This window comes from Bolinopsis microptera, chromosome 1 (assembly GCF_026151205.1).
Source record: "Bolinopsis microptera isolate Bmic1 chromosome 1, MBARI_Bmic_1.0, whole genome shotgun sequence".
In the NCBI taxonomy this organism is placed as follows: Eukaryota; Metazoa; Ctenophora; class Tentaculata; order Lobata; family Bolinopsidae; genus Bolinopsis; species Bolinopsis microptera.
Window position 1 is genome coordinate 14236231 of NC_087072.1, and position 27813 is coordinate 14264043.

The 27813-nt window shown below is 39.9% G+C and overlaps 5 protein-coding genes across 7 annotated transcripts in view; 4 read left to right on the top strand and 1 right to left on the bottom strand.

Moving 5' to 3' along the window:
• The window catches only part of LOC134818411 (DNA damage-binding protein 1-like), a 119867-nt gene extending 101704 nt beyond the window's left edge, over nt 1–18163 (top strand). The window contains exon 2 of the mRNA XM_063827944.1: nt 13958–18163. Within this exon, the coding sequence (XP_063684014.1) occupies nt 13959–17408 (3450 nt within the window). The 5' untranslated portion in view covers nt 13958 and the 3' untranslated portion in view covers nt 17409–18163. The remainder of the gene's footprint in view (nt 1–13957) is intronic.
• LOC134818480 (uncharacterized) overlaps nt 1–27813 on the bottom strand; it is a 103414-nt gene that overhangs the window by 56901 nt on the left and 18700 nt on the right. The gene's annotated exons all lie outside the window — the stretch shown is intronic.
• LOC134818511 (LSM12 homolog A-like) lies at nt 1256–26652 on the top strand. 3 transcript variants are annotated; one of them, XM_063828112.1, is made up of 6 exons: nt 1256–1281; nt 23602–23729; nt 24262–24420; nt 24692–24830; nt 25807–25936; nt 26224–26394. In XM_063828112.1, exons 2-6 carry the CDS (start codon nt 23624–23626, stop codon nt 26278–26280), a joined length of 591 nt encoding a protein of 196 aa, XP_063684182.1. In that variant the 5' UTR covers nt 1256–1281; nt 23602–23623; the 3' UTR covers nt 26281–26394. The 3 variants fall into 3 exon arrangements, with proteins under 3 accessions (XP_063684182.1, XP_063684191.1, XP_063684200.1); XM_063828121.1 differs by lacking the exon at nt 1256–1281 and adding an exon at nt 4136–4145; XM_063828130.1 differs by lacking the exon at nt 1256–1281 and having other exon boundaries at nt 26224–26652.
• On the top strand, nt 18446–22264 carry LOC134818497 (DNA-directed RNA polymerase I subunit RPA49-like). The gene is made up of 6 exons (XM_063828085.1): nt 18446–18577; nt 18714–18931; nt 20788–20933; nt 21113–21240; nt 21447–21615; nt 21828–22264. Exons 1-6 carry the CDS (start codon nt 18540–18542, stop codon nt 22155–22157), a joined length of 1029 nt encoding a protein of 342 aa, XP_063684155.1. The 5' UTR covers nt 18446–18539; the 3' UTR covers nt 22158–22264.
• On the top strand, nt 22421–23195 carry LOC134818526 (U6 snRNA-associated Sm-like protein LSm1). Its single transcript, XM_063828140.1, has one exon. It carries the CDS (start codon nt 22421–22423, stop codon nt 22988–22990), a length of 570 nt encoding a protein of 189 aa, XP_063684210.1. The 3' UTR covers nt 22991–23195.

Genomic DNA, 27813 nt, shown 5'->3' on the forward strand with positions numbered 1-27813 from the left:
TTTGGATTCTATGAGACAAGCGGACATAGACGGACGTGACACCCCCCCCCCCCCCCCCTTTTAGTAATCAGGAATTAGTATTACTAAGTGAAGAGGTCTGAAACTGAAAAACGTTAACCATACGATCGCGCGGCGATATAAGAGTTTCATAAACTAATTTTCACAGAAACTGCACCAATGGCACAGTCAAGATCGAAACGATAGCCTGCTGTACTGTCATTTTATTGATTTCAATGATGAATCAGTGGGGTTAAGATAATCACATTTGTAATAAAATAGAAATAAAACATCTCTGTACCGTCAATTGTGCTAGTCTAAACCAGCCTACCTGTATTACCAGACCTCTTCTTTTCCTCGACAATCAAACCAAGTTGCTCATATCGCATTTGGTGGGTGATGTAAGTAGTAATACATATCGAGCTGTATTCAATCACAAAACGACACAATGCAATACGTGTATATTATATTATGGCCCTTAATGAGGTATATGAAACGTTCTATATCGTACACTTCTCGTTTCTCCCGTGAGAGGCCCAGTATGGAGAGGTTTTACAGTTTATCACGAAAACGTCTACTTGGCCTCATGGCTCAAAGAAGGCAAGAAAAGACCAGAAAGCTTTCAACTCGCTCTTTTCAATGCCCGTCCATCTGTCCCACATTAATCCTGAGCTGATCATCATAGCCCCGAATATCCTACGGGAAGAACCTGTATTTTTACCTCACGACGTCCGGATTTCAAATCAACACCCTCAATAACATTAACAATCCTTCCTGATCAGAATCTGTCTCTATTAGCAATTTCCAAAATATCCTGACTCTCGTGGAATATTTCACTGAATTAATTATTACCGGTTCTTTTCTACCCCTTGCCCGTCACTCGTATCTACATCTTACCCTTGCCAGTATGTTACCCTTGCTGATTTTACGTTTAGCCGACCCTGACATATGGGGGTGATTTGAGGTATCCAGCATAGCAAATGAAGCGGTATGCAGAACAATACAAAACAAGTCACAGTTGATGTTGGAAGTTGTATTTACACTTACTTTCTGGACCTGGCTGTTCCTTAGTTTCCTTGATCTGTTCTTGCCTTCTTCGAACTGTAAATGAGCCATGTAATGAGGCCAAGTATACTTTTTCGTGATAAACTTTAAAACGTCTCTATACCGGGTTTCTCATTAAGAGCCATATAATATACACGTATTGTGTCGTATTCTGATTGAATACAGCTCGTTATGTATAAGTTTCAATACCTACAACACTACTATATAACAAATAATTTGAATGACAGGATGGATTACTGAGGGCACTGTGTTAAGGTGATTTGAATGACAGGATGGATTACCGAGGGCACTGTGTTAAGGTGATTTAAGTGGGTCCCAATCCCCACCGACCATTCTTCTTTGTGTCATGAATACTTGCTTCATCATCTCCTTTTAATAAAAATCACGGTGTCTTTATTGACTAAGCGCATTACTACTTACATCACCTACCAAATGCGATATGAGCAACTTGGTTTGATTGTCGAGGAAAAGAAGAGGTCTGGTAATACAGGTAGGCTGGTTTAGACTAGCACAATTGACGGTACAGAGATGTTTTATTTATATTTTATTACAAATGTGATTATCTTAACCCCACTGATTCATCATTGAAATCAATAAAATGACAGTACAGCAGGCTATCGTTTCGATCTTGACTGTGCCATTGGTGCAGTTTCTGTGAAAATTAGTTTATGAAACTCTTATATCGCCGCGCGATCGTATGGTTAACGTTTTTCAGTTTCAGACCTCTTCACTTAGTAATACTAATTCCTGATTACTAAAATCTGCCGAGATTTACTGAACTCCAACTACAAATATTGGCGATTTAAGTATTCTTGAAACGAAAAATTCACTACGTTTTTTAGAAAGGCATTTTTATCCGTGTTTCATGCGATTTGATCACTTTTGGCGGAAAATTTTTTTAAATTTTCGAAATTTTTTCTAAGTCTCGAAAAAAAAATGTAAGTGAAAAATTTTAAAATTTTTTCTAAAAACTACTTTTCTCCGTGTTTTAAGCTATTCCGATCATTTTTAGCCAATAAAAATTTTTTAGAATTTTGCTAATTAGTTAATTGATAATTATCCAATTAACTTATTATCTGACGTAAAAATTGTTTGAACAAAAGTTTTTCTTCCTGATAATATGAACACACTCGATTGATCCGCAACCTTTTACGATGTTCACAACTAAAGATATTCGACAAACAAAAAAGGTGGTAAAAAGTGGTAAAGTGGCAAAAAGTGGCCTTAAGACAAGTGGAAAAGTTTGGAAAAGTTGGTCAGCCATAAAGGGCACCTAATGGGACTCAAAAACGTCAAAAAACCTCTGAAAGCTTTGAGTGTCAGCAGATCGATTTTTTTAGACGGATCTGTCTGTACTATTATGACTGGCAGCAATGATAAGGACCCAGGTGCACGGCTTTCTTATGTTAATCAACATGAAAATTGAAGACTTTAAAATCAACCCAATTATAAACAAGCTGCCGAAACCCATTTTATATTTTAAATTCTATCATTTATTAACAATCAAATAATATAATATAGTTCATAAGTTCCCTTGTCTATAGTTTTTTTCCTAAGACAATAATCTTAATTTAATTTCCATTTCTTTTTCCTAAGAAAATAATATTAATTTAATTTCCATCTCATAATAATATAATAATGTGTGAATGTAGATGCCATAATAATCGCCTTAAATTTCTGAGGCTGAAATCTTATTTTATGGTCAGGTGATAACCCATGTTGATTTTAGGGCATTACAAGGCATGCACATTCCTTGCCCCGTTAGTTATCTGTCCTTTCAAAATCAAACTAGCAGTCAAGGACAAAAAGTCATACACCAAATGGGCATTATATATTTAAGAATTGTTTTACATCTTTTTATTCTGTAAAATGTGCTAAAAATTAGATTTCTTGTTTTTTTTAAACAAGGGGGGGTCTTCATCAAAATTCTCTCGAAATTCTTGACTTTATAGTTGTTTCTGATTGAGGGGAGTGATATCTATCAGCTGCTTTTGGTCCCATGGAAAAATATTGTTCCTAGCCGAAATTATCGCTGGTCAAAAGTCAGCGCTTATGTGTAATTGTATTGCGCGAGCGAGTTTCAATCGCACGTTCTGAAAATCTAGTCAAAAAATCTATCTTCTCATACATTTTTTGAGCAATGACCCTCAAACATTCAAGATAAGTTCTTAGGATCAGTTAGAAGAGAACTCTTGAGCCAGAATTTTGAGAAAGGCCTTTAAAAATTTTTAATTTGATTTTGAAATTCTTGGACCTTGATTTTTAGAGGTCCAAGATTTTAAAAATCGAATTAAAAATCTTTAAAGGCCTATCTCAAAATTCTGGCTCTAGAGTTCTCGTCTAACTGATCCTAAGAACATATCCTGAAAGTTTGAGGGTCACTGCTCAAAACATGTAGGAGATAGATTTTTAGACTTGATTTTCAGAACGCGCGATTGAAAATCGCTTGCGCAATACAATTACACATAAGCGCTGACCTTTGACCAGCGATAATTTCGGCTAGGAACAATATTTTTCCATGCAACTAAAAGCAGCTGATAGATATCACTCCCCTCTATCAGAAACAACTATAAACTCGATTTCGAGAGAATTTTGATGAAGACCCCCCCTGGCCCCCTTAATGAGGAGCTATGTCAATGAGGAACTTAAAGACCAGTAGAGGTATTTTGAACTTAATTCAACTGAGTGTAGCTTTTGGAGGTAATCAGTACAGTCAATAACTACACAGGGTTATTGCAACAGAAATGAAATGATTGAGTCTGGACTTGAGACCAGCTCGCACTACATTACATCAATGCTCTCTGATGACCATCAGGCTAGCTCAAATTAGTTGTTATACACTAGTGTTGAAGGTATTAAAGTCATAATAGGTTCAAGTATCCTCTTTTTTTGTAAAGACCAAAGATATATCAAGCAGCTTTGTTCTGGGTCTTTTATAACTTATGAAGATTCTTTTCTGTCAGAACAGGAAAAGAGAATGTTGGAGTGAACTAACTGAACTTTTAGGTCATTGGAAAGCGTGAAACCATTTCTTGCTAGGTCCCTTTGGTTTTTAAAATAATATACTTGGGAGACATTTATTGTCCACCACTTACTTCAAACGAGTATGGAGTGACGAGTTTGCTACATCAATCCCAAAACTTGGTAAAGAGAACTCAAAACAGAGCCACAGTCCCTTACGAGACACTGTGAACTAAACTACCTTGTTAACAAAGGTTTTAAAACAACTTTACCCAAACATTTTCCTTAAATTTTGTTTTCCTTAATGCACCGCTTTGTTGGCCAGTATCAACCCCATTTTTGGGACTTTGGTCGCTTGTACGGCCTAAGCGGTATACAAATAAAGCGTTATTATTATTATTATTATTAATGGATCACTTTATTAGTCAGTGCCCAAAGTGGCCTTTTAAGGAGGATAGTTTGACTCATTTATCTCAATGTGACAGACATAGAGGACATATACTCACTCCCAATGATAATTGGTTTCATAAATGAAAAATTTGTTTCTCTAAATGCGACGAAACGTTTCACCAAATGTGAAAAAACTTAAAGTTGAACATTCCACATTAATATATTTTACCAAGATAAGCACAGGGCTTCAATGCTTTATCTTACAGTGCAGTGGTCATCTTGACCAAGCTGAAGAAGACAGCATTAATTTAAGAGATTATATTAATTTGGTGATAATTAAGAGTTAATGTTCATTTGGTGATAAAAATATAATCCCAGGTTCTTGGCCAAAATTACGAACTGGACTGACTGACGTCTCCTAAATCCGAGGGGTATTCATTAACAATCAAGGAACTTTTAATAGCCTGATCAATGGGGTGAAAACAGGTTGTTAAAACAAAACAGGTTGGACACAATAGACCAAGTCTGATGGATGCTTCTTTCAGGGCAAATGGAAACTTTCCAACTCTTAATGATTCACACACAATGTAGTGGGCAATTGGGGAAAGGTTTGGTAAGCAGTTCTTAAAAGCGGGAAAAGGCCATTCAAACAATATACATTCGAATAGATCAAGTGATGCAATTGGCAGAGCACAATACATATGTAACGGAAATGGTCCATTGTTACCAATATTATTGAACTTTAAACAATCAAATATTTAGACAAAATTTTCAAAATACACGATTTACTCCATCATAGAGGCAGGGATGAGGTTGTGTGAGACTTCTGATAGAGTGGTATCATGTTTGCTGTCCATTTTCTTTCCTCTGTACCCAGGTAGAGCCGGGTAGAGCAATAAGTATTGTTCATGGCATTGCAAATCTTATCCTCGTTCTTACATGCAGTTCTTAAAAGCCACACTAGAATAATATCAAGTATAAACTTGATTTATTAGGAAAACTCTAAATCGAGATTTCTGTAAACTAGTCAAGTCTACACTTTGCATTCGGTTTTAATATAGAGTCTTTGTTACCTTGTCTAGTCTGTTCGAGGAACTATTTTCAATTTATCATTCTCAATATGTTAGTAAATGGTTTTTACCTTTTTGTCAAAGAAGGTCATAAGTTTGTTAAAGCTACATTGATATCTTTTCCGTTTGGTAATGCAATTTTTGGAGCAACATTCTATCTACATCTTACATGAAGTAAAATGTTTATGATAATAACTACCCATACCTCGAAATGATTTTTGATTTAATTTACTAACAACAGTTTTGTAGTGCGATGCACTACTGGGGTGTTTTTTGTGAGTTATTTTTTGTGATAAAAAAGCGAAATTCAGTAAAGCGCTGCGCAAAGTTGAGTTACCGATAGTGAATAAAAAACTGAAGAATATGATAAAGAAAAATAAATTTTAGTTTAATTTTGAATTTGTTGCAGACTAGTAGCTTTTCCCCGTTATATTATTTTTAGCGACAATCTTTTTCATGTTTACCTGGGGACCCCAGGCTATCATGTTCATAAACATAAAATTAAATAGAGATTCGGCGGAATGACAGGCTGAGCGCCGCCCAGTAATTTGATGTTTTCCCCTCATTCCATTTTTTGTATCACGTGGTGACCCCCACTGTCGCTTCACTATAGTGTAGAGTTTCACTATAGTGTAGAGTTTCAACGATATAGGGAGAGCCGCACACCCGTGTGCGGCGGGTCGTACAACGTATGACAAATATTTTTGCAGTTTACACTAAATTGTGAACATTAATTATCAATATCGATATTATTACTTTAATATTTAAGTTAAATTACACCAAGCACCAAGTTCTTTAAATGCTATTATTACTAATAAGTTATATAATTTAGATTCTTTTTATTTTAACGTATATTTAAATATTTGTTTTTGATTTTTATAACTCTTCACTTATATTATCGCAATTTAATAAGTTTGTTTAAATTATGTATTGTTGCATTTTTTAATTTTAGTCATTTTTTCATTGTTAATGAACTAACCCGACGCGCGCTACTTCGTAGCACTTGCATCGGGCTCATATTTCGGGAAGAAAGCGGCGCGCGCTACTTTGAAGAAATTTAGACGAGCAACATCCGTCAATTTAGTCATCTAATCGTCAGTTTCTAGTGGTATGGAGTGAATTGTACATATTGCTCTATCTTGTCATACGTTGTATGACCCACCGCGCACGAAGTGCGCGGCTCCCCCTGTATCGTCAGGACCATAGTGAAACGACCGTGGGGGTCGCAACGTGATACAAGCTCTATTCAGAGCCCTTTCGCTTGTAGTAGCAGTAGTTGTGAAACAAGCGCGCCCGCAATGGCGCGAAAGCACATGGTTAGGTGAATAGTACATACTATATAGTATATACGTGAAGAAAAAGTGTATTTCTTATATTTAATATATTTTGGCGTGCGTCTAAGCTATGAATCAATAACATAGGCAAATATTTTTTGTCTTTTAAGCTCGAACACATATTTTTTGCGGATTAGTTATTCTATAACGTTAAAACTGACCATTTTATGTCGTGGCTGATTTGTTGATATGACACATTTTATGTCCTTGTCATTATCATTATATTTTTCCGTTTCCAATCAGTACTCTGACTTAATGGCTACATATTTTATCGAAAGATGAAAAGTGTCTTTATTATTCTACTATCCTTAAGAAGAGACCATCCTGAGTGCAAGGGTTTGGTGACACAAAGGGTTTGTAGTTCAATAGGAATAAATTTCCTTGGAGCTGTATCATTCATAAAATTTAGTGTCTTGTTAATAATAAAGGCTAGAATTGCAGATGATGCTGCTGGGGAAGGAAATATAAATGATCTCAAGCAGTAGTGGTTTAAATTTGAAGTTGGCCTTTTTCTGCACTAAAATGTAAATGTACTGATTAGGTACCATAAAAAGATGCACGATCTTTTAGCCGGGTTCCTCATCAGTTAACCCTCAATCACGGTTTTCCGTCAGCTGGGTCAACCGAGGAGATAGTACACAGATGTTTAATCTCGCATAGATCGAACGGAATCTTAGATTAACTTTCCAAATGGCATAAAATTGAATTTTTGTTTAACTGAAATCAGATATATATACACATCTGCTCCATCATAGGGGCAGGGATGAGGTTATAAGAGACTTCTGATAGTGGTGTCTCATATTTGCTGTCCGTTTTTTCCTCTACCCTCGTAGAGCTATGAGTGTGGTTCTTAACATAGCAAATCTTATTCTTGTCCTTACATGTCTTACCACATCGCAATACCTCTCTTTTCTTTTCCTGGCGATGAGGTCTGCCACTCTATTTAGAAACTTCTTACATTCTTTGGACATGCCTCCAGTTGTGAGAAATACGGCTGGGGTGAAAGTGGCCTTCTCTACGTTCAACACTCTCTCCTAGTACTCATCCTTCTTCTCCTTTTCGGTCTCTTCGTATACTTCTTGAAGAGTTTTGGTCCTGTTTGATAAGCAATTGGGGTGTGAAACCCTTATGTCAAGAAAGGTCTTATCAAATGGAGTCCAAACTCTTCTAGCAGATACGTCCAGCCGAGCTTGGTCACCTGTTATAGTCTTGGGGTTGAGGCAGTCACCCTAATTTAACTTCTGTAGCTGGGGTTCGACTTTCACATCATGACATTAGTTAAAATGAATCTAATTTACATACTTTCCACTACTATATAAGTTGATAAAGCGTTTTTTAGCAACATGAGGATTACACACAAGATATTCATTGTGCTTCTTTTATGGGTCAATAACAAGGGAATGAGATTTTCCATTTGAGCTATTCAGTTCACAGGAAAGCAGATATGGACTGCTTTAAAACTTTTATTTTGGATAAAGTTTGTTTCAGTAACCATTAAGAACCAGTGGCCTTTTGTAACTGCATCTTCAACCTCAGTTTCATTTTGAAACGTCAAGAGACTGGTAAAGTCAAATATTTTGTTGGGGGGGGGGGGGGGGGGGGGGGGGTTACAACGGTCATTGATTGATTGAAATAAATTTTCGTGCACATACAGAATGAATGGTTAATAATTTAATATATTATATGTAGACCAAGCTCTGTGCACGGGATGCACAGTATTATAGAATTTTGCTGAAATATACATATACATTAATGCACATTAATGCCCATTTATGTCCATTAATGCCCATTAATGCACATTAATGCCCATATTTAATAGAAAAATGGGCAAAAATGGGAAAAAAGTATGGGCATTAATGGCAGTATTTTAAAATTTTGCACATTAATGCCCATTAATGCACATTAATGCCCATATTTAATAGAAAAATGGGCAAAAATGGGAAAAAAAGTATGGGCATTAATGGCAGTATTATAGAATTTTGCTGAAATATACATATACATTAATGCACATTAATGCCCATTTATGCCCATTCATGCCCATTAATGCACATTAATGACCGTTGTATCCCCCCTCCCCCCCCCCATTTTGTTACATAAACGTTTTTAATAATTTTTGAAGGGTAGTAATTGTTTAGATCATAATTTGTATACGAAACTATTAATGTTTTTTAATAGCTGTTAGCAGGGTAAAATTTGTTAGGTGTGTTTCTACATATTTCTCTATTGGAAATTAAAGTTTTTGATCTCTACTATTTATTGTTATTAAAATGCTCATTGTAGCCAGTTAATTTTAAAAGATTTTCATCATCATCATCATCTTTTTATAAGTAGCATAATTTAATCCCTCAATCTTTTCTAATACTTCGTCCGAAACACCAAAAATGACTATCATTTACAGATCCGTTTAAAATAGTGGGGGGGGGGTGTCACGTCCGTCTATGTCCGCTTGTCTCATAGAATCCAAAAAGGACAGGACATAGGCGGACATAGGCGGACATAGGCGGACATAGGCGGACATAGACGGACATAGGCGGACATAGGCGGACATAGACGGACATTAGCGGACATTAATGGACACCTAAATTGATAAATACAATTTTTGATGTTATAGGGGGATCATGTTTTTTGTCCGTTCGGTACCCTACATTTTCAAAACGGACAAAAAATAGAGCGGACAAAAACGGACAAAAATGGAAATAACATTTAGATGCTTCCTCCTCCTACTCTTCCTCCTCCTCCTGGGTCTTCCTGATCTTCCTCAGTCCTCTTCCTCCTCCCCTCCTCAGTCCTCCTCCTACTCGTCCTCCTCGTCCTCAGTCCTCCTCATCAGTCCTCAACAGTCCTCCTCCTCCTCCTCAGTCCTCCTCCTCCTCTTCATCCTCCTCCTCTTCCTCCTCAGTCCTCAGTCCTCCTCCTCATCCTTCTCCTCAGTCCTCCATCCTCCTCCTCAGTCCTCCCCAGTCCCCCTCCTCCTCCTCCTATTCAGTCCTCCTCCTCCTCCTCCTCCTCCTCCTCCTCCTCAGTCCTCCTCTTCCTCTTCCCTCTCAGTCATCTTCCTCAGCCATCCTCCTCAGTCCTCCTCACTCTCAGTCCTCCTCCTCAGTCCTCCTCTTCCTCTTCATCCTCCTCCTCTTCCTCCTCGGTCCTCAGTCCTCCTCCTCATCTGCATCCTTCTCATCAGTCCTCCTCCTCCTCAGTCCTCTCCCAGTCCCCCTCCTTCTCCTCCTCCTATTCATCTGCATCCTTCTCATCAGTCCTCCTCCTCCTGAGTCCTCCTCCTCCTCTTCCTCCTGAGTCCTCCTCCTAAGTCCTCCTCCTCCTCCCTCTCAGTCATCCTCCTCAGCCATCCTCCTCAGCTATCCTCCTCAGCCATCCTCCTCAGTACTCCTCAGTCCTCCTCCTTCTCAGTCCTCGTCAGTCCTCCTCCTCAGTCCTCCTCAGTCCTCCTCCTCCTCCTGGGTCCTCCTCCTCCTCCTCCTCCTGGGTCCTCCTCCTGGGTCTTCCTGATCCTCCCCAGTCCTCTTCCTCCTCCCCTCCTCAGTCCTCCTCCACCGTTCGGTACCCTATATTTTCAAAACGGACAAAAAATAGAGCGGACAAAAACGGACAAAAATGGACAAAAACGGACAAAAATGGAAATTACATTTAGATGCTTCCTCCTCCTACTCTTCCTCCTCCTCCTCCTGGGTCTTCCTGATCTTCCTCAGTCCTCTTCTTCCTCCCCTCCTCAGTCCTCCTCCTACTCCTCCTCCTCGTCTTCAGTCCTCCTCATCAGTCCTCAACAATCCTCCTCCTCCCCAGTCCTCCTCCTCCTCCCCAGTCCTCCTCCTCCTCCCCAGTCCTCCTCCTGGGACCTGGGTCCTCCTCCTGGGTCCTCCTCCTCCTCTTCATCTTCCTCCTCTTCCTCCTCTTCATCCTCCTCCTCAGTCCTCAGTCCTCCTCAGTCTTCCTCCTCATCCTTCTCCTCAGTCCTCCATCCTCCTCCTCAGTCCTCCCCCAGTCCCCCCTCCTCCTATTCAGTCCTCCTCCTCCTCCCCCTCCTCCTCCTCCTCCTCCTCCTCCTCCTCCTCCTCCTCCTCCTCCTCCTCCTCCTCCTCCTCCTCCTCCTCCTCCTCCTCCTCCTCCTCTTCCCTCTCAGTCTTCCTCCTCAGCCATCCTCCTCAGTCCTCCTCAGTCCTCCTCCTCAGTCCTCCTCCTCCTGGGTCCTCCTCCTCCTCTTCATCCTCTTCCTCTTCCCCCTCGGTCCTCAGTCCTCCTCCTCAGTCCTCCTCCTCATCCTTCTCATCAGTCCTCCTCCTCCTCAGTCCTCTCCCAGTCCCCCTCCTCCTCCTCCTATTCAGTCCTCCTCCTCCTCCTCCTCCTCAGTTCTCCTCAGTCCTCCTTCTCATTTCTCCTAAGTCCTCCTCCTGAGTCCTCCTCCTCCTCCCTCTCAGTCATCCTCCTCAGCCATCCTCCTCAGCCATCCTCCTCAGTACTCCTCAGTCCTCCTCCTTCTCAGTCATCGTCAGTCCTCCTCCTCAGTCCTCCTCAGTCCTCCTCCTCCTCCTGGGTCCTCCTCCTCCTCCTCCTCCTCCTGGGTCATCCTCCTGGGTCTTCCTGATCCTCCCCAGTCCTCTTCCTCCTCCCCTCCTCAGTCCTCCTCCACCGTTCGGTACCCTATATTTTCAAAACGGACAAAAAATAGAGCGGACAAAAACGGACAAAAATGGACAAAAACGGACAAAAATGGAAATTACATTTAGATGCTTCCCCCTCCTACTCTTCCTCCTCCTCCTCCTGGGTCTTCCTGATCTTCCTCAGTCCTCTTCTTCCTCCCCTCCTCAGTCCTCCTCCTACTCCTCCTCCTCGTCTTCAGTCCTCCTCATCAGTCCTCAACAGTCCCCCTCCTCCCCAGTCCTCCTCCTCCTCCCCAGTCCTCCTCCTCCTCCTGAGTCCTCCTCCTGGGACCTGGGTCCTCCTCCTGGGTCCTCCTCCTCCTCTTCATCTTCCTCCTCTTCCTCCTGATCCTCAGTCCTCAGTCCTCCTCAGTCTTCCTCCTCATCCTTCTCCTCAGTCCTCCATCCTCCTCCTCAGTCCTCCCCCAGTCCCCCCTCCTCCTATTCAGTCCTCCTCCTCCTCCTCCTCCTCCTCCTCCTCCTCCTCCTCCTCCTCCTCCTCCTCCTCCGCATCCTCCTCCTCCTCCTCCTCCTCCTCCTCCTCTTCCCTCTCAGTCATCCTCCTCAGTCATCCTCCTCAGTCCTCCTCAGTCCTCCTCCTCAGTCCTCCTCCTCCTGGGTCCTCGTCCTCCTCCTCTTCATCCTCTTCCTCTTCCCCCTCGGTCCTCAGTCCTCCTCCTCAGTCCTCCTCCTCATCCTTCTCATCAGTCCTCCTCCTCCTCAGTCCTCTCCCAGTCCCCCTCCTTCTCCTCCTCCTATTCAGTCCTCCTCCTCCTCCTCCTCCTCAGTTCTCCCCAGTCCTCCTTCTCATTTCTCCTAAGTCCTCCTCCTGAGTCCTCCTCCTCCTCCCTCTCAGTCATCCTCCTCAGCCATCCTCCTCAGCCATCCTCCTCCTCCTGGGTCCTCCTCCTCCTCCTCCTTCTGGGTCCTCCTCCTGGGTCTTCCTGATCCTCCCCAGTCCTCTTCCTCCTCCCCTCCTTAGTCCTCCTTCTACTCCTCCTCCTCGTCCTCAGTTTTCCTTATCAGTCCTCAACAGTCCTCCTCCTCCCCAGTCCTCCTCCTCCTCCTTGGGCCTTTTCCTGGGTCCTCCTCCTGGGTCCTCCTCCTCCTGGGTCCTCCTTCTCCTCCTCAGTCCTTCTCCTCCTCCTCAGTCCTCTTCCTCCTCTTCCTCCTCCTCCTCCCTCTCAGTCATCCTCCTCAGCCATCCTCCTCAGCCATCCTCCTCAGTCCTCCTTCTTAGTCCTCCTCAGTCCTCCTCCTGAGTCCTCCTCCTCCTGAGTCATCCTCCTCAGTTCTCCTCCTTCTCCTCCTAGGTCCTCCTTCTGGGTCCTCCTCCTCCTCCTCCTCCTGGGTCTTCCTGATCCTCCTCCTCCCTCTCAGTCATCCTCCTCAGTCATCCTCCTCAGTCATCCTCCTCAGCCATCCTCCTCAGCCATCCTCCTCAGCCATCCTCCTCAGCCATCCTCCTCAGTACTCTTCAGTACTCTTCAGTCCTCCTCCTTCTCAGTCCTCCTCAGTCCTCCTCCTGAGTCCTCCTCCTCCTGAGCTTATATCCACCAATGTCCGTCCGAGTCCGCCAATGTCCGTCCGGGTCCGCAAATGTCCGTCCGAGTCCGCAAATGTCCGTCCGAGTCCGCCAATGTCCGTCCGAGTCCGCCAATGTCCGTCTGTGTCCGTCCGTGTCCCAAAAAACACGTCCGTTGTCTCATAGAATCCAAAAAGGACAGGACATAGGCGGACATAGACGGACATGACACCCCCTCCAATAGTCTCTTTTTGAAAGACCAGGGGATTTGAACCCATGGACCGCCCTATATCTAACGTCTCCTTCAACCAGAATCCAGATACCTGAGGAGGAGAGCTACGAGGGCCAGGGAAAGATGATATATTTATTGTTCAGGATTTACGATTGTGCTCTGCCAATTGCATCACTTGATTTAATTTATTGTGTATATATATATAACATTCTTACTTTCATTTGAACCCAGACATCCTGTTTAATCTTTATTTTGAGAAGGCGATGCTTTTGATTGGGCCATTTGTCAGTTGGCATGAATTTATGCTTACAAGTCGATCTAGTAAAGCAGTAGAGCTCAATAAAGATTTCAATGGTCTTACAATATGATTATTAGATTTAATATAATATGCAACCTGAGGCACAGGTTGGTTTTAAATGTTCAATTCCAGTATAGGGAACATTTATATGTTCTCCCTGCTAGTATCCAAGTATGTTTATTGAAATGATTTAGCTTACTCAAATAAGCCTGAATGATTTAGCTTGATCATTGACATATTGTGTACAAAACAAATCCCTTACAGATGTGTATTGTAATGTTGTCTATATCCTGCAACTTACAAGTTACATTTGTCGGATGCAGTCAATCATGTTGTATGATTGACCTTTGACACAATGAACTCGTACAATTTGTACATGTCACACACAGTATGCTGTAAATTGTATTATAACATTATATTTCACTTTTAGGATGTCAGACATGGAAGGAGATGACAAATTGGCCACTGAGAAAGAACTCAAAGACTCAAAGGCAACACCTTACATGTATGTAGTGACAGCTCAAAAACCGACTGCAACAAATGTTGCTATTACCAGTAACTTCACTGGCCCTGATGAACTTAATCTTATCTTGGCTAAGAACTCTAAAATAGAAATCCACACAATTTCTCCAGAGGGTTTAAGACATTACATGGATCTTAACATTAATGGTTGTGTCACATGTATGCAAAGCTTTAGGCCCAAAGGGGAAGATCAAGATGTTGTATTTGTCTTAACACGCCGTTACCATGTTTTCATTATCCAGTACAAGCCTGAAACAAAGGAACTTATCACCCGAACATATGGAGACATTGAAGATAGCACTGGTAAACCAACTGACATAGGGGCCATTGGAATAGTTGATCCTGAATGTAAACTTATTGGCTTAAGGCTGTATGAAGGACTTCTAAAGATTGTACCACTTGACACAGTGAAACAAAAAGAAGGCAAGGAGTTGAAATCTTTTAATATAAGGATAGAAGAACTCAACATCATTGACATCAAGTTCTTGGAAGGTTGCAAAGTTCCAACAATTGTTTACATTTATCAAACGCAAAAGGGAACAAGACATGTCAAAACATTTGAAATATCGTTATCTAACAAAGAATTTACCAAAGGACCCTGGAAACTCACAAATGTGGAAGCTAATGCCAACCTGATAATTCCTGTGAAAGGGCCACTATATGGTGCCATCATAATTGGGCTTGCAACTGTGTCCTATTGTAAAGCTGATACCTTTATTTCACATGCTCCGGGAGTGTTACGGAACAGCATCATCACAAGTTACTGTACAATTGATAGCAAGCGGTATCTTTGCTCAGATGATAAAGGCCTACTTTTCATACTGACCCTAGTCACCGACCAGGCAGATGTTGTAACCGATATTCAAATGATACTGCTAGGAGAAACAACCATTGCATCCTGCCTGGCTTATCTTGATAACTCAGTGGTTTATGTTGGATCTGCTCAAGGTGACAGCCAGCTTATTCACATCAATCCTGGACGTACAAGTGCTGATGAGCTCCACTTAACTGTGCTAGAGACCTATGCTAACTTGGGAAGCATCACTGACATGTGTATTGTGGATTCTGATAAACAGCCCCAGCTCGTGACTTGCTCAGGTTGCTACAAGGAGGGTTCTCTCAGAGTTGTTAGATGTGGTATTGGTATTCAAGAACTTGCCTCTATTGACATTCCTGGAATAAAAGGCATCTGGCCCATTACGATTAGAAGTGATGATTCCCTTGATAATGCTTTGATTATAACATTCATGGGTTACACCAGAATCCTGTCCTTTGATGGTGAAGAGGTTGAAGAGATTGAGACCAAAGATCTCATCTCAGACAAGCAGACTTTGTACAGTGGCATGACATCTGGGGATAATATCATCCAAATATGCTCCACTTGCATAAGGTTACTTGATTCTCACACTCTCAATGCTGTTTCTGAGTGGAAACCTGCTGCTGGCGAAAGGATTGATCATGTGGGATGTAACAAGACACAATGTGTTGTGTCTGATGGGAATGTCATTACATATCTTTCTATTGAAAGTGGCAATATAAAGCAGATTTCCAGGGTTGAGCTTGACCATGATGTTGCTTGTGTTGATATTACTCCTCTTGACCACAACAACAGTGATAAAAGTAAGTACTGTGCAGTTGGGTGCTGGGTTGATGGTTCTATTAGATTGTACTCACTTCCTGACTTCCAGCAACTGCAAACTCATGAACTGGGTGGTGAGATTGTGGTTAAATCCATATTGATGTGTCCCTTTGACGATTCTTCTTATCTTATGGCTACTCTTGGAGATGGTTCCCTGTTCTATTGTGATATTGATCCTGAAACAGGCAAGTTGTCTAAAAAGAAGAAGATTGCTCTTGGCATACACTCCACAACATTGCAGCTATTCCATGCATTTGATGCAAATCACGTTTTTGCTTCATCTGATCGACCCACAGTTATCTACAGCAATTCCAACAAGCTAGTGTTCAGTACAGTAAACATGCAGGATGTGAATCACATGTGCCCTATAAACACCTCAGCTTATCCGGATGCACTTGCTCTTGCATCAAGTTCAGGATTAGTTGTTGGTAGTGTGGCTGCTATTCAAAAATTGCACATACAAACGATTCCTCTCGGAGAATCACCTAAGAGGATTGCATACCAAGAAGCAACATCAACATATGGTATCATCACGATGAGGAACAACAATATCACTGCTCCTAGTGTCAGTACTTTGTGTCAGAACATAACTGACAGTTCTGATGTTGTCAATGGTATGGACCCTGACTCAAGATTCAAGAAGGATGCTGCTAACAATTCGGAAGTCCACAATCTTCTTATCATGGACAAGAAAACTTATGAGGTTCTTCATGTGCATAGATTTGCACCAACCGAATGGGGCCTCTCAGTATTTTCCTATCACTGCAATGAAAAGGATTATTTCGTGGTTGGAACTGCATTCGTTAATGAAGAAGACTCTGAGTCTAAAGATGGAAGATTGATTGTATTCAGATGGGACGGAACCACATTAAATCAAGTCGCAAGTCATGATGTGAAAGGTGCAGTCAGTTCTGTAACGGAAGTTTGTGGTAAAATATTGGCTGGGATCAATAACAAGGTAACAGTTTTTGAGTTCAAAGAAGAAGATGGTCTAAAGGTGGAGTGCAAGTATCACAATACCCTTATGGCAGTTTATCTTAGAGCTAGAGGTCAGTTCATTCTAGTGGGAGATCTGTTGAGGAGCATGGCATTGCTGGTGTACAAACAGCTTGAGGGCAGATTAGAAGACATTGCCAAGGACTACAAAGCAAACTGGATGACTCAGGTTGAAATACTTGATGACGATACTTTCCTAGGAGCAGAGCATTTCAACAACTTGTTTGTGTGTACCAAAGAAGGGGGTATGGAGGAGGAAGACAGACGGCTGCTAAAGCTTGCTGGTCAATTCCACCTGGGAGAAAATGCTAACGTGTTCAGAGAAGGATCGCTTGTTTTGAAGAACCCCTCCGGAGCACCTCCTCTTGTTCACAAAACTATCCTTTATGGTAGCTCTACTGGGGCTATTGGACTTATTGGCTGCATCGAAAAACCATTGTTTGATTTGTTGTTGACCCTACAGGAAGCACTGGCAAGGACTGTTACTAGTATAGGCTGCATTCCGCACAATGTATGGAGGGCATTCCATAATGACCGACAGAAGGAACCAGCTAATGGTTTTATTGATGGAGACCTTATCGAACGATTCTTGGACCTTCCCAGACCTGAGATGAATAAAATTTGCGTGGACTTGTTTTATGATTTTGATGGTACAGGCATGAAGAGGGAGGGAACGGTTGACGATCTAGTTAAACTTATTGAGGATCTGGCCAGGATTCACTGAGTCGAACAAAGATCAGAGCTGCTGTTGAAATGGCCTCTGCAGAATTCACTGTTACAATACGCCACATCGTGCCCGACAAGTTACTGTCATGAAGAAGACAAAGCCAGCGGAAAATTTAAAAGGTCTGATATCGGGACTATCAGTTCGCAGCAGACATGCTGCTTGTTTTGATTTGGGATCAAGGGATTTATATGGGGACAGTATGGAATTTCTTGCGGTCATGTGATCATTATATAACTATGACAGATATTTAATACTCAGTGATAAAGTATGCAATCTTTTTATATTTATGACTTTAGGTCAGTAATTTCATATCAAAATTCGTAAATTATTTTCTGTGCTTGTTTGCCAAACATCTATCGAGGTTATGGGTAATGACGTGTTACATTCCGGGTCTTTCACGTGTTACAATGTTTATCGACATGAAAAGGGAGAACCCCTTACCTTAGTCCACAAGTTTAGCGCTATCACTGATAAATTATTTTCTTAAATAAGTTATTAAACGATTATTTTCTTCATTCAGTGACCCAATGATAGGGCCTTAAAGGTATACGATTCTTTATGTAGCATACCTTTGTGTATGTAATTTCCCGCTATAACATATCTTTGTGGACTTCGGCGTAAACTATGTGTCTTTTCTAGATTTTTTAGTGGTATATGGCTTTCAGTCTAGAGTTTTCAGGTTCCTATACGATTTGAAAATGTACTGAACTTGAACTATTTATTAATTTTAAATGTTGATTTAATACCAAGAATTTTGTCTTTCACTGCATCAAGTTTAGAAGCATTCTTTAAATAACACATATTATGTTACTTTGAGATCTGTATTAACTAAAGATTAACTAGAGTTATAACTGAAAAAATTAATAAATTCATCTCGATGTTGTTTAAATCATAACGTTTGTCGTAAGCAACAATTTGTTCCAGTGATGGCCACGAAGACGAAAAAGAAAATGTGTCCAAGAGTCACGCTGAAAACCAGCAACGATGAGGATCCCCTAATCTGTACTGCTACCAACGTTTCAAAATCGAAAACGTTCAAGACGAAAACGGAGTTTACATGCTACCAAAATACATCTGACTTGAGTAATCCAAGACTGGCTGCACAAAGAATGTTGGTTATGGACTGCGATGGTATTCAAAGTGTGGGAAAATCTTGGGAAACTAAGGTTTGTATTTAAATCATAACAAAACTCTCGTCTGATTGTGTGTTGACATACCTATTTTAACCAATATAATGAAATGCTGATCACATAAAAGCACCAGTAAGTTGAGGGTCTGAGTATTTCCTTTACCCTCACCCAGATTGTTACAGAACTACGGTAGCCAATTCATGGTAGGCGTCCTGGACAAAGAAACCAATGAGATGACCCTAAGACCATCTGCTCTGATAAATCTTAAACCCTACGTTAAAAGCTTTGAGGAGGAGGACAGAGAGAAGGAGAAGGAGTTGAGCTACGGAGAAAAGTACAAAGCGCTTGCAATGAAGTTTGGAGCTAGCCGCATTCAGAAGACTATCAAAGGTTAGATATTCTGAGAGGGATCAGAAATATATTTAAATGTTCGTTTTGTTGTCAGATCCTGTGTGTTTGAAGATTATTGTTGTAAATTCATGTCAGATCTAGGAAGAATGTGAGTTAGCCAAATTGAAAATTTTCTCTATACGGGTAAACCGCCCCTAAAACGTCACCTGTTTTTTGGGCCCAGATTGCCGAGTTAGGGCTAAATTTACAGGGTTCTGAAGTGTCTAGGAATAATATTTAAACCTTTTTCTAGCCTGCCAGGAAGATTTGGAAATTTGAAAATAAAATCAGGTACAATTTTTTTGACGTTGAAATGGAGTCACTTTTAAAACACCACCCCTAAAATGTCAACTCTATATGTGTGATAATTACAAAATGTACAGGAGGCCTGATTTATCTTTTGTCACTAGTACTATTTGTTTTGTCTTATTAAAACATTAAGCTACTTGAAAACATTCACTTACTAAAGGAAGTACCTCAAAACCGTAACCACCCCCTAAAATGTCACGTGCACCACCTCTAAAACGTCAGCTAAAACAGGTTGTGTAGCACTCAGAATGTTGCTCAATTATTAATTTTAACCACTTCTGGGACAAATATAACCTATTTCTGAGAGGTGTCGACCAGAATTTCTCTCTCTGTTGAAAAAAAATGGTGGAATTCAGTCAATTTACTTTTTGCGACATTTTGGGGACTTTTTTTTCAATACCCAGAACTTACGGCAAAACAGTAACTCAGTCAACAAAATTTACACCTGTAGTTAGATTATCTAGTTATAAACTAACAATTGGCACAAAAGAAATGGATTCAATGTGATTTTAACCTTGTGCAAATTGCATGTTTTAATTGCATTTTTGGGGATTTTTAACATCATCCTGCATTTTGGCAATTTTAGTGACCTGTAGTTAACTAAGCCAACCCAGTAATCGATCTGACCTTCTCTATAGACTAGATTTGACTGCTTTTAGCAAAATTGAATGTCAAAAACTACGGTTTTTGGTACTTACTAGTTTATGGTAAACCTATGATATAATGCCCCCTAAAATGTCATTTTTTTCTCCCCTAAAATGTCAAATTTGTATTTTGTTCGCATGGTGTGCGATAATAGCTCTTGTTTTGGCACTTGTTAATTATTACCATCAACTATTAACGAAATGTGAGTATGCATTGCATCTTAGGAAAAGCCTGAGTAATTTGATCAGGTTAAAATGACATTTTAGGGGGGATAATTAGACATTTTAGGGGATGTTTATTGCAATTAATAAAATAAAACTAATTCCTTGAGCTGCCAAAGCTTTCCAATATTACCATTAGATGCTAAATATGATGTTTAATAGGCTGGTACCTCCATTTTATGGTGCTTGTAGTCTCAAAGCCAGAATCTGATAAAATGACATCTTAGGGGGCGGCCAGGTGACATTTTAGGGGAGGGTAGTAATATTGAGTAATGTATAACTTTCCATATCTCCAGTCATATGTACAAAGTTGCTAAAATATGTAAATATCACTATCCTAGACCAAAACCGAGTTAATATTAATGAATTCCAGAGTTAAAAAATTGTGCGCTTTTTTTTCAAAAGTAAAAAATTCGTACAAAGTGAAAAAAATGCCCTTATGGCATCATTTAGATTCAATTTCAGGATGTGGCAGGGTCTGAATGATATTTTTTTATGTTTAGGAGTTACAAATGATTAGGTAAGATACTTTCTAAGAAGATGGGATCCAATCAATCAAGAGTGGCGTTTTAGGGGTGGGTGACATTTTAGGGGCGGTTTACCCGTATGTGGTTTGGTCATGGTATTTATAATTTGTAACCGACAGCTGATGTTCAGTGAGTAATCCATGATTGTGATCAGGTAAAGACAGGGTGCGGGAGATGGAGGTGAATACACTGGATGAGGCAATGCAAGAAGCGGTGGTATCAGTAGATACAGCTAACCTAACACAACAAGCTGATCTCACTACCAACGATATCTTACCTCCTATCAATACTGACGCTAAGGTTACTTATAGCTTTATAGTAATAGATTAAAGTTGCACGGCAGTAGCTTACTGCGCCTGTACTCTTACAATCAGTGAAACTGTAGGTTTTACACGCGTAGAAACGTAGTTCAGCTGTGTAACTTATATGTTCAATTGTTCACATGTGACGAATTGAGCTAATTAACATGTTCCTGTCAGGATCTAAGTGATGTGTTCCTGATAACAGATCTGATATCAGAGGCTGAGATAGCAGCGCTGTTGCCCTTCACAACTGTTCTTAGAGAATGTACTCAAGTTCATGTTAACGCATGGAGGGAACAGAACAAGTAAATATAACTTCCTATTCTAGGTTTTATCTGACAGTTATTTCATTTCCAAAAATATTCACCTTAAAATCATCTAAAGATCTAACATAAGTAGTAAAACTTCTCGAAGGATTTTTCGAACTTAAATGAATTTTTCGTCCAAAGTTCTTTTTATTGAGCATTTTATTTAGTACCTTAATAAAATGATTTGATATACCTTCTCTCAGGTATCCTGATTTCATGCTGTCCCGACTACCAATAGTAATGGAGGATGACCACATGGCTCACTTGTACCTCTCCGAGCTCCTCTACATATCTTATCTTATTACTCTGTTGAAACTTCCTCTTAAGTCGATCGGGAGCAAGAAAACAAGCTTCCCTAATACCCCCTCTGTTGTAAGTATAGATCCCAATTATATAAAGTTAACACTAGAGAGTTACTTTTATATAGTTAACTATTTCCATCACACAGTATTAACCACACATCGGACCATTCATAAAACTTACTCAAATAAGCTTAAAACTTTAAACTAAATATATTTCGTACTAGTTCAGTATCGATTTCTCTCAGATTATCTGAACTTTGAATTGAGTTAACACTGTATCAGGTGACAGAAAGTATGTACAAGAAGTTCACCTCACTCGGCCAGCGAGACGGGAAACTGCGAACATCCATGTCAGACAAACAACGCAATAAATTAATAGCGCACATCTTAGCACTGACCCTAGTAGTAGACAAATACTGTGTGAGATACAGTGAACTGTGTAAAGACACAGGGGTTAAGTCACGTGTGCTAAGTGACACGTACAGGAGTATGGGGTGCAGTATCAGCAAGTTAAAAGGGGACCAGAATAAGGGACTGATGTTGGCTGTGTTGAAGTTACCTGTCAAGTTACCACCGCTTGTCCTGCGGAAAGGGGGCAAAAAACGCGATTAGGAGTTTTATTTGTTGTTTTACTTTTATTAGGTGGTTTTAGCTTTTCGTTACAGCAGTCTCTTAAATTATATATAATTTATTAATTTGATCATTTTAAAGTTTTTTTTTACTTCAGCATTTATTCACTGCTTCGACAATTCTTATATGACGGAAGGTACAGTCTTATAATTTTAAGAAACAAACCAGATTACATTCCTTAAATACAGGTTCTTTTCTTAAAATATTAACAAAAGAACAATTTTAGTGTAAGACTGGTAGAAGGTATGTTAGGAGCAGCCCACAAATGCCCCCTCAAGACAGAAGGAACTCCCTTCAGCTACAGTCCAATAAACACCTCCCCTCCACCTCCGGGTACTGTCATCAACTCCATCCCTAACAAAGACTACCTGATAAACGCCACTCTGGGCAACATGCTCTCTGATGATCTGCACGACAACTACATGCCAGGTCTACTCTCTCTTATCGACTCCATTGACCGGCCCATCTTAGTGCACCTCCGTGATAGAAGAACTATTATTGGGTGTCTCAGTTCTATAGACACGTACGGTAACATCCTGCTGAGCAACACTGTTGAGAGGGTTTATGCTATGGACTTCCACGCGGATATTCCACGTGGAATATACCTTGTACGCGGAGAAAACGTAGCGATTGCAGGAGAAGTAGACTTGACGGACGAAGATCCGGAGAAGGCGCGTCCGCTGAAACAAGTGCTGGCATACCAGGAGGCAGAGAAGTTGGGACGGGAGGAGAAGAAGAGAAGGATCAGGCACATGTCGTATGAAGCAGGCGTTCTGTCGCTAGACGACACCTTAGAGGACGATTTCTATCAGTAGTTTGGGCTTTAAGATCTTAGTTTTTATAAGTTTTTTACTTTCTTGTATTTTATTATTTGATTGCAAAGTTTTAAATTGCGAATATTTATTTTAAAGTATGGAATATGGATATTGTCGAGATGGCGAATACATTTCAATGCCAAATATTTGATTAAATAAGTTTTTAAATTGTCGTTTTTACAATTCATACCTAGTTTGGGTAATTTTATCTCTTTGAAATTCTAACGATTAAACTTTTTACAATGTTATTTTGTACCTTAATTTTGTATGTAAACCATAATATTTATCTAAGTGTTCTGGAATTTGGAATTAAGTATTTTCTACTTGATTCATAAATCGAGCAATCATTGCCATTTAATTTTATGCGTTAAAAATGTGTATTTTCAAATTGGCCTTGACACTTGCATTACAGATCATTTTCTTAGAATGAATACTTAAAATAATTAAGAGTTATTATGACATTCCTTTGATTACTTTACCGCGCGGTAAACGTTTTTATTGCAGACCTTTTACTCCACAGAATTCGACTGCAGTTGATTATTGCAGATCATTTGGCACGTCATGTTGTTGATCACGCACTTCACTTTTGTTTAAGTAATAATCTACTCCACAGCTATATGTAGGATGTCATGAATGAGAATGGTTGCGCATGGCGCTATGGCAACGGCCGGCAAACTTGAAAATGAACTTCAACATTACGTCCCCTTAGGATCAATTGTTATGTGCGTCGACCCCTACGGTAAGAAGACTCTCGAGGTTTTAATAATTCATAGTTCCTCTTGAGGGAAAGGGGGTTTCAAAATGTGATAAGGCGGGAAGTGGTTAAGGGAGGGCTGGTATAAATATTCCACGGTGATAGTGATGTAACTTGCTTACACTCTAAGATAAAGAACTTAATCCATAATATTAATTATCATCCATAATTTATCTGTTACAATTACTGTATTTGATCGGTCAATTGAATCACATCACAAATGGAAGTGTTTTAAGGGTGGATTGTATAAAAAGTTCAAATTTTAGTTGAAGTCAATTGCAGACACACTCCAAGATAAAGAGCTTAATCCAACAATTATCACATATTTATCTGTATCAATTACTATATTTGATTGGGCTATTAAATTTTATGATAAGCTACAAATCTTGTTAACTAAAAGAATAGGATTCTCATTACCTCATTGATTAGTTTCATTAATAATATGATTAGTGCGTCACTTAGGTAATAATTTACAACGTTGGTGTTAATAAATTCGTTAACACAACATCCCACCCAGCCAATAAGATAGAGGGTGAATTAGTGGCTATGGATGAGCCCACCGGTATGATAATAATAAAGAGTGTAAGCAACGACCAGAAGGAGGATTTAACTGTTCTTAACAGAGAGCTGCTTACCGAGTTTGAAGTCAAGAAGTATGCTCCTAATAATACCAGAGGTAAAAGTTACTTTTCGAATTATTAGTTAATTGCGTTAATTCGCTAATAAGTTATAAAATCACACAGTTAAGTTGATAGGTTGAGAGAATGAGACGGAAAACTTGGTTCAGTTTGGAGTCCATAATTTTCTAAGTTCCCCATTCATATGTCGGTCCAATCATAATGACGAATAAGATTCGTGACAACACTTTGAAAGTGACTATTTAACTAACCTTTCTAACCACTGTGTACTGTTGCAAGTATAGTTGTTGGACATATTAAAACTTTTAGGTGCGTTCATGCCGGAGCGAATTGTAAGTGAGAGCGCTGTGAGGAAAGCTATCATCGAGAAGGAAGAGGCCATCAACAGAGTTGGGCCTAAAGATGTTAGTTTGGCAGGCAGGGAGCTCTTCAAGGTCATCAACAAAACGTGAGTACATTTAAATTGTGGATAGTTATCGAATAATGTTATCTGATGAATAATCAGATAAAGACAAAGACATCCTTGTAAGACTTCCGGCGCGGCGGTTCAGAAGGACTGAGAAAATTTTAACCATCCTAATCACCTCAAATGACGTCCACTATAGTTTAAAATGACCATGCCGTATGTTACTTCTTTCCGCCTCACTTTCCTGCAACCGCCCACCGGATGCAAGGTTTGGCATAATATCCAACAATTATCTTACCACGCGTGTCACATTCTCTACTAGCAGACAAACGACATTTTCGCATATAGAGGTCTTTTTTGCGCACGTGTGGGTTGAAGCGCGCGGGCGCGGCGAATATTAATTCTCACATTTTATTTGTTCACTTTAATTTAACAAGAACTGAAAAATAACAAGAGATAATGATTGAATAGATTACATTTTAAGTGGTTTTTACTGGCACTTACCAGTGTTGTATACTTCGCTTGGTCTTTAAATCAAAACAAGACATTTCATTACTTTTGATGATTGTTCTTAGATAAGTTTCTCACTATATTGCCTACCACATACGGAGGTTGTCCTAAATTTCTAATTTTTCTGGGAAGATAGTCCTTAATGAGTCTAATGACTCTCAGAAATCGTTCTAGAAAGGCTCATTTTAAATTAAACAGGCTTACAAAATAGTAAATCTTAGGCAGTTTCAGTAATACCAATTAATCACAGCAGTGTTCTTTAAAGATATATTATCAAGGTAACATATGTGCAAACATGCTGCCGGGTGAATGAATTCTATCAAGCTGCCCATCAATTCGAATAGGTATACGGGTAACCAATCACGATTGCAACCAATATTGACGAAATCACTGTACCACAAACCGGGAACTTCTTTGTATTTTCATTTTAAACGTTTAATCCATAAGTTGAACTCCTGCAGCGATTTCTTTGGACTATTTTCGTATTGGTAAAATAATAAACATTCAGGTACACGAATCTCGAGTGGCGTGGAAATGTAATACAAGGCCTTGACGGAGATTTCTTTGTACACCCACCTTACAAATCTAACGATGTCAAAGGAAATACTGAGGATGCAGTGGCTAGAATCAAGAAAGTGGTAAGCTCTAATGTTTATTTAATATTTGAGCAATCTGAACCACGGCGTATTAATCTCTAGATTCTACTGGTATTATTTTGAATAATTTGGTTTTTATCAGGTGTTGTTATTTGGGTTGGGGATGTTGTAAGGCTGGCAGTTGGTTATGATCTTTGTAAGAAAGATATCAAGTTATAATTAATCACCAAACACGCTAGTGTAAAGTTATTGACATACGATTAAATCTCATTTATTGCCACCAACCGTAGATAAAGTTCGATTTTCCGTAACATTGTTCAAACGTTCAGGTTGACAAGTTTCACCAAGATTTCGTGAAGAAGCACGGGCCACAGAGTGACTCATAGACAGGACTACAGGATACGGGACTGTTGTGTTATAATAACTTATGATTTTCAACTGCTGAACCATATGATTGCCAATTATAATTTATTCGTTGTACCTAAATCCGTGATACCCAGTTTTTAAATCAATGCTTTTCGGAACCCTATTTAATGAAGTGTCTTAAGAGCACCATTCGAAGATCTTGCTTTAATTTGAAAAATTTCCCGATTCATTTTACATGAAATATTTGGTAACTTCCTTGTTTAATAATATGTTTATATATTTCAGTTATTTTCATGAGAACCGACTGTAGGTTTATAGGAATTTAAAAACAGGAAGGGTAATTTCAGCTATTTTATTGGTCATATTTGATATTTGGATTTGTTTCCATTTAACTTCCGCTTTGTTCAATGTGTTGTAGTTTAACATTTATGTTGAAAACGTGAAAACTGTAAAGCGTACGAACGTGGCTCGCAAGCTGCCTTCTTGCCTGGTGTTTTAAAGAAATTTGAGACACCTGTAATCTGTCAAGGCCTAGTTCAGCATAGCCAGTCCTCGATTTTTCTGCAACTGTAGGAATAGAAGTATCCGGCCCCTGCCAATATTCTCGCCCTCGAGACATTTCTCAAATTCTCAACCTAGCTCTGTAGTGAAACCAGTTCTCATCCATTGAGGAATTTGTAAACTTTTCTTATTACAAATAAGATATGGCTTTCTCAGCCTGTAGTTCCTGTACTATTTTATAGTTTTATTTGTAAAGTTTCCTTTCTCGGCTTGGTCTGAAATTCTGTCCTCTAGCTGCACTGCAGAAAGTTGATGTTCGGATAATTGCACCTTGTCACTGTTTTCAATGTCTGTTGTAAATGGAGTGTGATTAAACTATGGTTTTTTCTGAACTTGAAAGGATGTTGTACAATGTAAATTGCTCTCCATATAACTTACTGTTAATTTCTTCGAAGAAAAGGTTTGAAAATTCTTACGCTAGTGTAATTGCTGCAAAATGACAACTAAAAGTTCCACATGGTGGTGACCATCAGTACCAAGCTTCATGATATTATCAACTAAACTATACGTGTGGACGGTGGGCAATTGTGTTACTCTAACCTTCTTAATTGTTATCCAGACAACGAGTGCATGACTTCACAGTTAAGGTGCCAAGGGGCAGGCTCAAATAATACTTTCGAGTAGTTTATATCCAGCTCGGCCAGTACTCACCAGGTAACCTGATCTGCCTCTTCTCTGAGCCGGTTTCGCATAGTAAAATGACATCACCACTGCTGTCAACAGATATTATCCAACTATCAGTATTTCAACAGTCTTTCGGGGACCAATAAACCATTACTTCCAAAGTATGCTAAGAATCTTCTTAGGATACCACTTCAGTACATCTACTGTGTACATAGTTCTACAGTCTACACTATATGCTAATTTCTGTCCGCTACGATGTCTAACTCCATAGCATGTAGGCTTCTGCCCCATCTCAGCCGCGCCAAGCTTGAAACTATCGTCCGGTTTTCGATAACCGTATTGAACCGTTCCTTTGCTAATGAAAACTC

Bases quoted from the DNA above. Each gene is read 5' to 3' on its own strand.
- LOC134818511 (XM_063828112.1), top strand. From the start codon at position 23,624: ATGAGAATGGTTGCGCATGGCGCTATGGCAACGGCCGGCAAACTTGAA. The intron at 23,730-24,261 runs GTAAGAAGACTC...CATCCCACCCAG, and splicing joins TATGTGCGTCGACCCCTACG to CCAATAAGATAGAGGGTGAA. The intron at 24,831-25,806 runs GTGAGTACATTT...ATAAACATTCAG, and splicing joins TTCAAGGTCATCAACAAAAC to GTACACGAATCTCGAGTGGC.
- LOC134818497 (XM_063828085.1), top strand. From the start codon at position 18,540: ATGGTATTCAAAGTGTGGGAAAATCTTGGGAAACTAAG. The intron at 18,578-18,713 runs GTTTGTATTTAA...ACCCTCACCCAG, and splicing joins GAAAATCTTGGGAAACTAAG to ATTGTTACAGAACTACGGTA. The intron at 21,241-21,446 runs GTAAATATAACT...ACCTTCTCTCAG, and splicing joins GCATGGAGGGAACAGAACAA to GTATCCTGATTTCATGCTGT.
- LOC134818526 (XM_063828140.1), top strand. From the start codon at position 22,421: ATGTTAGGAGCAGCCCACAAATGCCCCCTCAAGACAGAAGGAACTCCC.